The following is a 9,436-nucleotide window of genomic DNA, read 5'->3' on the forward strand; positions in this document are numbered from 1 at the left end:
CACTTCGGGGTGGGGGGCTGCGATTCAGGACCCTCCCTTCCCCTCTGCCCCCCCCCCCCCCCCCAGTGGACCCAGGCGTCCGGCGAGGGGGGTGGGGGTTTGGGCATGTGCGGGCAGGGGGACCCCACGGCCCCCACCACCTCCGGCCATTTGTCAGCCACACCCCCCCCGCCATTTGTCACCTCTCCGGCCCCCCCCCCCCCCCCCCCCCCCCCCGCCCAGTGGGACCCAGCTGTCCGGGCTGGGGGGATGAGCGGGGAGGGGAGGCAGCATAACCCTCCATCGGAAACCTGACCCCACCCCCCCGGCCCCAAATCCCCGTGAAATGCGCCCAAAAGGTCCGACAGGTGGGGGAAGGGCGGGGGGTGTCAGCTACCCCTCCCCTCCCCCGCCCCCAAGCGTGGGAGAATTCAGGCGTCCGGGTTCCCAGGCCCTCTCCCCCCGCTCCGGCCCCCTCCTTTCCCACGGGGAGGGGGAGCCCCAGGCGGCCGGGCGGCCCCCTCCCCCCCGCGGCGGGTGCCGGCCACGTGCGGGATCAAAGGGGCCGCCGGGGTCCCGGGCGGGCTCGTGCCAGCACCCCTCCCCCGCCCCCCCCCCCCCCACGCGTCCGGCCCGGCTCCCCCCTCAGTGCTCCCAGTTCCTCCCAGATTTCAACCCCAGCGCTCCCAGTTCCCCTCAGTGGTCCCCCCCCCAGTTCTCCCTCTGTCCCTTCCAGTGCTCCCAGTTCCCCCCAGTGCCCTCCCTCTGCTCCCCCCAGTTTCTTCCATTGCTTGCAGTTCCCCCCCGGTGCTCTCTTAGTGCCCTCCCAGCGTCCCCCCAGTTGTTCTACTGCTCCCAGTTCCCCCCACTGCCTTCCCAGTGCTCCTCAGTGTCCTCCCCAGTGCTCCCCCCACCCCCCAGTACTTCCAGTGCTCCTCCAGTGGTCCCCCTCCCCCCCCCACTGCCCCCAGTTCCTCTCTTCCCAGTACCTCCACAAACTTCCCAGTGCCCCCGCACTGACTGCTCCCCCCCCAGTGCCTCCCCTCCCCCCAATGTCCCCAGGAGTCCCTACAGCGGCCCCAGTGCCTCCCCTCCCCCCAACGTCCCCAAGAGTCCCTACAGCGGTCCCAGTGCCTCCCCTCCCCCCAACGCCACCAGTGCCCCCAGTACTCCCAGTTCCCACCTCCCCCCGCCCTGGGGCGGGGCCACCCATCCCATAAAGGCTCCCCCTGGGCTACCTGGGCCAGACCCGCTCGCCCCGGCCCGGCACCATGAGCAGCGCTGCGGAGCCCCACGGCGACAGGAAGGTAACAGCGGCCCGGCCCGGCCCAGCCCGGTGGGGGCTTGGCCCGGTTCGGACCCCTTTGGCTTGGGTTCAGCCCAGTCTGGCTTTGGACCAGTTCAGAACTTGGTTTGAGCTTGGCTTGGCTTGGCTCAGCCCAGTTTGGCTCGGTTCAGCCCAGTGGGAGCTTGGTCCAGTTTGGACCCCTTTGGCCCAGTTCAGCCCGGTCTGGGCTTGGCCCAGCTCAGTCTAATTTGGCCAAGTCCAGCCCAGTCGGGGCTTGGCCCGGTTTGGACCCCTTTGACCTGGTTCAGCGGGCCCCTTTGGCCAGTTCAGCCACATCGGGGCTTGGCCCAGCTCACCCTAATTTGGCCTGGTTCAGCCCAGTCGAGACTTGGCCTGGTTTGGACCCCTTTGACCTGGTTCATCCCTGTGGGGACTTGGCCTGGCCTGGACTCCTTTGGACCGGTTCAGGCCAGTCTGGGCTTGTCCCAGCTCAGCCCAATTTGGCGTGGTTCAGCCTGGTGGGGACTTGTCCTGATTTGTACCCCTTTGTCCCAGCTCAGCCCAGTTTGGCCTGGTTCAGTCTGGTTGGGACTTTCACTGGCTTGGACCCATTTGTCCTGGTTCAGCCCAGTCTGGGTTTGGCCTGGTTCAGTCTGATTTAGACTTTAACTGGTTTGGCCCCATTTGGCCTTTTTTGGCCCTGTTTGAACTTGGCCTGGTTCAGCCCCATTTGGCCTGGTTCATCTAAATTAACGTTTGGCCCAGTTCAACCCAGTCTGGACTTTTAACTGGTTCGGACTAGTGTAGACTTGGCCTAGTTTGGCCCCATTTGGCCTGTCTGGGACTTGACCAAATTCAGCCCAGTTTGGCCCAGCTCAGTCCAGTTAGAGTTTGGCCTGGTTCAGCCCCGACTGATTTTGGTCTAGTTTGGCCCAGTTTGATCCAGTTAGGGTTTGGCCCAGTTCAGCCTGGTTTGAGGCTTGGTCCTGTTCTTTCCATTTGACCCAGTTAGGACTTGGCTCAGTTCTGCCCCATTCAGGCTTGGTCCAGTTCAGTCCAGTTAGGACCTGACCCAGTTCAGCTCTGTTTGGGCTTGGCCTGGTTTGACCTCGTTTGATCCAGTTAGGACTTGGCCTGGTTCAGCCCCACTCAGCCGGTTTGGTCCCATTCTGCCCAGTCTGGCCCTGTTAGAACTTGGCCCAGTTAGGACTTGACCCAGCTCAACCCAGTTCAGCTCATGTTGGCCTGGTTTGACCCAGTTTGGCCCAGTTTGACCCAGTTCAAGCTGGTTCAGCTCACGTTGGCCTGGTTTGACCTGGCTTGGCCCATTTCAGGCTGTTTCAACCTGATCTATCCCAGTTAAGCCCAGTTCATGACAGTTCACCCTGCTTAGGCTCGGTCTCAGGCTTACCCAGACCAGACTTGTCCCAGTCCAGCCCTGCTCGGCCCAGTTCATCTGAACCCAGTTAAACCCAGTCCAACTTTGTCCTGACTCAACCTGGTTTGGCCCTGGTTGGCTCAGATCAGCCCAGTTCACCCCAGTTTGCCTCTGCTCGCCCACACAGGGCTTCGTCCATCTTGGCCCAGTTCAGCTAGAACTGATTTTAGCCTGGGTTTGACCTGGTCCTGCTTTGGTCCAGTTTGGACCAGTTCAGCCCCCATCCAGCTTGGCTGGACCCAGTTGGACTTGGCCTAGTTCAGCCCCCAGCCTTGATCTGGTTTGGCCCCAACCCGCCCCAGTACGAGTTAATCCCAACCTGGTTTAGTTCAGCCCTGGCCCATTTTGGCCCAGTTTAACCCCAACTTAACCCATCACGTCCCAGTTTAACTCTATTACGCCCTGGCCCAGTTTGGCTGCAGGTTTGCTTCAACCTTGGCTTAGCTTGGCCCAGCCTATGCTCTAACCCCATCCCAGTTTGGTCCCAGTACAAACCACCCCATCCCAGTTTGACTCCCCTTGTGACCCGGCCTGGTTTGGCCCTGGCCCAGTTAGGCCCAGCTCAGGGCTCACTTTCACTCTGCCCCCCTCCCCCTCCCCCGTCCCCCGGGCAGCTCCTGAAGCCGCTCATGGAGAAGCGTCGCCGTGACCGCATGAACCGCAGCCTCGACCGGCTTCGGCTGCTGCTGCTAGCAGCCACCTGCGACGAGGTGAGGCTCTATCGCGACTATCGTGCCTCTATTGCGGGCCTGTCACAACTATCGCGGCTCTTCTGCATCTATCGCAGCTCTGTCGTGACTGTTGTGGCACTGTCGGGGCTCTGTCATGGGGCTGTTGCGGCTCCTGTTGTGGCTCTGTCACGATGGTCACAGAACTATTGTGGCTCTGTCGCAGCTCTGTCACAACTCAGAACTCTCAGTTCTGTCGCAGCTCTGTTGTGGTGCTGTCGTGGCTCTTGTGGCTCTTCACAGCTCTCTATTATGACTATCATGACTCTGTGCTCTATAAGGGCTCTACTATGACTGTCACAGCCCTGTCATGGCTCTATTGTGATACTGTCGTGACTATCACGGCTTTGTCGTGGCTTTATCTTGGCTATTGCAGCCCTATCACAACTCTGTAATGACCTTCAGGGCTCTGTCAAGTCTCCCTTGTGGCACTATCATGATTATTGCAACTATTGTGACAGTTCTGGCTCTGTTGAGGGCTTTCACAGCTCTGGCTGGGCTCTGTCAGGTTAATGTCATTACTATCACATCTGTCGGGACTCTGTTATGACTTTGTTGTGACCCGATCACGACTATTTAGTCTCTGTTGTGGCTGTATTGTGACTGTGGAGACTGTCGTGACTCTGTCCTGATGCTCAGCGCTTTCTCGAGGCTCTGTTGCGATTATCACGCCTGTCTCCTGTCACTGCGGCTGCAGCTTTGTTCAGGTGCCGCCTGCTACCGGGGGGGGGCGCTCTCGGGTCTCTGTCAGGACACTATCGGGGCACTACTGGGGAGCTGTATCACAGCTCTGTCGGAGCTCTATCATGACCCTATTGGGGAGCTTCATTGGGACACTATCGGGACACTATTGGGGCCCTATTGAGAAGCTTATCGGGGCACTATCAGGGCTCTGTCGTGAAACTATCAGGACACTATTGGGGCTCTATCGTGACACTATCAGGGCACTATTGGAGAGATAGGAAGGCACCCTTCAGTACTTGCTCACAGGGGAGCTGCTGGGGCCCTATGGTGGTTCTGTCACGACACTGTGGCCACCACTACCCCCCCTCCCTGCCCCCCACCATCGCGGTTCATGTGACATGTGTCTCCCCTTCACCTCCCCCGCCCTGTCTGTCTCTTTCCCCTCCCCCACCCCCCAGCGCCTCCGAAACCCCAAGGTGGAGAAGGCCGAGATCCTGCAGAAAACGGTGCAGTTCCTGCGGGTGCAGCCCCTCTCAGGTCCGTGTCTCAGTTTCCCCCTACCCTGGGAACCCCCCACCCCTGCCCCACAGCCCCCAGGGGACACCATGTTGTGACTTCTCCAGTGGCTGCTGTGGGGCTGTGCCAGGGCAGGGGGTGGTGGCAGAGGTGGTCACCATGTTTCTCTTTGACACAGAGCCCTCGAGGACGGAGGAGCTGTTCCTGCGGCGCTACCGCAGCGGCTACCGGGAGTGCTTGGCCCGTGCTGCCCGTTTCCTGCAGGCCATCCCAGCAGAGACTCCTTGTCTGGGCCTGGGCCCTACGGCTGTCTGCCCCCCGCTGTTCACCGCCGGCCCTGCTGACACCTCCGGGCCCCCCAGCCGCCACGGACTGCCCACGCTGCGAGTGGGGCCCGGGCTGCTCTGGTTACCACAGTTACGGGCCCGGTTACCACAGCTTTGGGCCTACTCCTGGGCCTGGTCTGGGGCCTACTCACAGGCCTGACTGCGGCCTTGGTTATCGCCCTGGCGATGGCCCCCTGTTGCCCTGGCGATGGCCCCTGTTGCCCTGATGATGGCCCTGGTTGCCCTGGCCACAGGTCCAGGTGTCCTGGTTGCCACAGTTATGGGCCTGGTCTGGGGCCTACTTTTGGGCCTACTTTTGGGCCTAGTTGGGGGACCAGCCTGGGGCCCCAGCATGGCCCTAATTGCCAGCTCTGGTTGTGGCCCCAGCGGCCATGAGGACTCACGGCAGCGCTGTGCCAAGGAGGAGGCACCAGGGGAGGGTGGGGGGCTGCTGGGGCCACCCCACCATGTCTGGAGACCCTGGCCCTGAGCCATAGACACTTGGCCACAGGGCACCTGGGGGGGAGGGGTGGGGTGGTGGTGGTGGCTGTGCATCCCCCCGGTTGCTCACTGGGAGGATGGAGGGGGACTGGGAGGGCTGGGAGGATGGGGGGGAACTGGTATACTGGGAGGAAGGTAGGCTTTTTAGCTGCTCTACTGGGAGGAAGACCCTTTTTAAGTACTGGGAGGACAGGAGTAAGCTGGTATGCTGGGAGGAAGGTAGAGTTTTGGCAGTTATACTGGGAAGATGGTGGTTTTCACTGGTACACTGGGAGGAATGTGGGTTTTTAAGTGGTATACTGCAAGGATAGTGGTTAGTGACTTGCTTACTGGTAAAATGTTTTGCTTTTTTTTTAAACTGGTATACTGGGAAGATGGGGTTCTTAACTGGTATACTGGGAGGAAGGCTGCTTTTTCACTGTGGTACTGGGAGGATGATTTTTAACTGGTATGCTGGGAGAACAGGATTTTTTCACTGGTATACTGGGAGGGCTGATCTTTATCACTCCTCTACTGGGAGGACACGAGAATTTTAACTGGTGGACTGGAAGGAAGGCATGTTTTCACTGGTGTACTGGGAGGACAAGGTTATATTACTGAGGAGGATGCAGAGGTTTTACTGGTACACTGGGAGGAATAGCTTTTCTTTTTCACTAGTATACCAGAAATACATTTTTTAACTGGTATACTGGGGGGACAGTTGGTTTTAACTGGTATACTGGGAAGAAGGGGACTTTGCATTACTATACTGGGAGGATGGTAGTTTTTAACTGGTATACTGGGAGAATGGGGAGGTTTACTGGTATACTGGGAGGAAGGTGGGTTCTGCCCTGGTATACTGGGAGGATAAGGGACTTCCCCAGCTCCAGAGCTACCCCTGTTTTACTCCAGACCTGGCATTAATCCAGTTTTCCCAGAGTTGGTTGATTGCCCTCAAATTGAGGGGTTTTGCCCCAAAACATAGCCCCAGGTCCTGGAGGCCCAGGACTGGGAGGGATGGGACCCTTCCTCCATCCTCTCTGAGGGGTGGATCTGAGTCCTGGGCAGGAACTGGGAGGACTGGGAATGGCTCTGGGTGGCATCCTAGGGGGCCCCTGAGGCTCCTGGGGCTGGTTTTGGGGTGAAGGGGTGGTGGTTTTGGGGTCCATTAACACTTTCTTCCCAGTACAGGTGGAGCCTTGGCATCCTAGCCAGCCCTAGATCCCAAAGTAGGGGGGGGTGGGATAAAAAGAGGGTGGGAAAAGGGGTAGGGGGGAAAAAAAATATCTTTTTTTTGTTATAACCTGTGTTTTCCACTCCCCGCCCCCTCCCCCCCCCTTTCCTGTACGTATTTGTGTCCCCTTCCCCCTTTTTTCCTGTATTTCTGGGGGGAAAAAAATATAATTCAAATACAGAATGTATTGCATCCTGGTGTGTTGCCTGGCTTCTGGCATCGGCGGGGGCACAAGGGCTGTGACGCTAGGGAAGCCCCCTCCCTGTTGACGTAGAAGGCTCAGACACAACTTATACGACCAATGTGATCAATTTAGCGCCACTTTATTGAAAGACTTACAGCAATTTATACTCTCAGCAAAAGATACACACATACACATAGCAGGCTTTGCTATGTAAAAAGTGATCGGTTAAAACCACTCGCTCACACGCTTCCACCTCCCCTATGATGGGTCCGGGTGTGGTGCCCACACACTGCTCCCCTGTTGTGCAGCCATCCTGTTTTTTCTCATCTTTCTGCCCAACTCTCTTATCTCTCTGTGAATACACAGACATGGAAGCCACCATGTGGCGAATGAAGAGACGGGATGCAGCTTGATGCAAGCAAGTTGTCGGTTTATTAGTGATTTTCTCTACAATTATATACGTTTCTACCTTCTACATATTACACACCGATTGGTTAAATCTTAAGCGTAACAAACACTGATTGGTTGATATTTAAGGCACACCGTTAGAACAATAGGAACTTATTAGTTTACCTTGACATAGCAACAATTTCTATTCCAAAATTAGGGGGTTTCTTTCTACGCGGCTTTCTTGATTACATATCGGCGCCATCCGTTCCCTTATCTGGCTACTTGTTTCTCTGTCCGTCTGGTTGCCTCCTCAACTGTAACGGCTCAGGGGTCTGCAGTTAGCTTGCTCCTTTGCTCCCAGGGCTTGTGCCCTACAAGTTCTAACCAGTCTCTATTCATCAGGCTATCAGTACTTGGACTCTTGCCGTTGAGGCCTTCTCCTACAGACATGCCCGTTTTGAATCTTGCCACCACTGACTTCTCGCACCAAGGAGTCGGTCAGCTGCAAAGCAGTCAGGTTGCCGATACCCCAAGCCCTTCCAACACACTGGGAGCCAGTCTTGTGATGTGCTCCTGCAGGTGCACTGCTCTGGCCTTTTAGCCAAGCCTCTCAGCTCAGAGTCCCACCCTTGATCAGCCAAAGCGCTAGAATGAAAACAAACCACCCACCTGCAGAAACCTGGCTCTTTGCAGGGCTTCTGCCTCCCTGATTCCCTTGTCACACTCTTCCCCACCCTTGTCGCATCCCACCCACGGCGGAGCCCTGGCTGGAAGCTGTCCCCTCTTCCCACCTCCCTGGGAGCCTGCCCTCCAAACCCACTGCTCCCAGTGGCACTGTAGCTGCAAAGAGAACAGGGGACAGTGGCTCTTGAAGTCTCAGCGGCAGGGACACAGTGAGAATGTGAAGGCTTTGCTGAATCCCTTTGCTGACGCTCACAAGAGCCCAGCGGAGATAGTAAAATATGCCATTGTGCAAGCTACTTAAGAACCATACTCTGTCTGCCTGTGGCTGTACCTGCTCCCGATTCCTTGGCTTTACGTCCAGCTCCTCGGTAACCTGTGGGAATGGCTTTCAGTGAACAGTGAAACAAGGACAATGTGCCGATCGTGCTGATGGGAAAACACAATTCAGTAGGTCAGCAAGACGTGCTGCGAGAGGACGCGCCTCTCTTACCACGTGCAACACCCTGCTCGACTTGTGATCGCCCGAGCCGCTGGCTCCCTCAGCACCCGCAGGCGCAGGCCCCATGGCTGCTCACGTCCTTGCCCTCTCCTGGCACAACATCCTGCTGCGAGGAACTGGGTGCAGGTCAGCACTAATTGCCTTTGCTGTGGATTTCAAGCCTCAGCTCTTTTCATACGGTGCTCAGCGTTCCCAAATGAAGGTTTTCCCTTCAGAAACAAGCAAAACAGAGATAAAATGCTGCATATAGCCTAGAGAGGCATCCCTACTCAAGGCGAGAGCTGTGCCAGCTGGTGCCGCACAGCAGAGCTCAACGGGCCCTGGGCCATCCAAGATTAACGGAGTCAGAGAATTACCTCACAGTCACATCTGCACACCGACTACAGAAGTTAGCCTCTTCCAGGCTTGGCCTGAGTCAGACCGTGGCCAGCACTGCCAGGTGGGCACGTTGTTCAAAGTAGCCCTTGGCTGTCGGGCTCTTATCTGTCTCCCGGAACGCACTGTGAGCCAGGACCAGAGCCGCCCGTCACCGCCACCACTGGTGGTCATCACTTGAGCATTGTGATGCAACACAGGTTAGAATGCGGGGCGGGGGCACGGGGGATGGGGACAGGGGGAGCACATCACCACCCTCCACCCTAAGACGACAGTCAGTTCCTCTTACCCTCACAGAGTGGTGGCATGCTCACCTCTTGCCTCTGTGCCATAACTAGGATACTGGTCGTTTACACGCTTACAGGTCCACAGTAAGTAGATAGTCAAGCAAAGCTATTTGTGATGTGCTCGTTTGTGTGGTTTGGGTGGCTGAAGCTGGGGTTTTTGTTTTAGGATGTACCAAAATGCTGGGGTTTAATCCCAGCCGGCAACCAAGCACCACACAGCTGCTTGTTCACTGCCCACCACCCAGAGGGGTGGGGAGGAGAATCAGAAAGGAATGTTCAAAGTCGAGGGTCGAGATAAGAACCATTTAATAATTTAATCAGAAATGTAAGTAAAATTGACTAGA

At 57.2% G+C, this 9,436-nt stretch overlaps 1 protein-coding gene across 1 annotated transcript; it reads left to right on the forward strand.

Annotated features, from left to right (window-relative positions):
• Positions 1 to 1,071: 1,071 nt before the first annotated feature.
• On the forward strand, positions 1,072 to 5,464 carry LOC129785608 (transcription factor HES-7-like). Its single transcript, XM_055818360.1, has 4 exons — positions 1,072 to 1,286; positions 3,320 to 3,415; positions 4,576 to 4,654; positions 4,812 to 5,464. Exons 1-4 carry the CDS (start codon positions 1,251 to 1,253, stop codon positions 5,117 to 5,119), a joined length of 519 nt encoding a protein of 172 aa, XP_055674335.1. The 5' UTR covers positions 1,072 to 1,250; the 3' UTR covers positions 5,120 to 5,464.
• Positions 5,465 to 9,436: the final 3,972 nt, after the last annotated feature.

The sequence above is a fragment of the Falco peregrinus genome, chromosome 13 (assembly GCF_023634155.1).
Source record: "Falco peregrinus isolate bFalPer1 chromosome 13, bFalPer1.pri, whole genome shotgun sequence".
NCBI classification, from domain to species: domain Eukaryota; kingdom Metazoa; phylum Chordata; class Aves; order Falconiformes; family Falconidae; genus Falco; species Falco peregrinus.

Coding starts and splice junctions, on each gene's coding strand:
- LOC129785608 (XM_055818360.1), top strand. CDS start 1,251: ATGAGCAGCGCTGCGGAGCCCCACGGCGACAGGAAG. Junction 3,416..4,575: donor TAGCAGCCACCTGCGACGAG/GTGAGGCTCTAT, acceptor CCCACCCCCCAG/CGCCTCCGAAACCCCAAGGT. Junction 4,655..4,811: donor GCGGGTGCAGCCCCTCTCAG/GTCCGTGTCTCA, acceptor TCTTTGACACAG/AGCCCTCGAGGACGGAGGAG.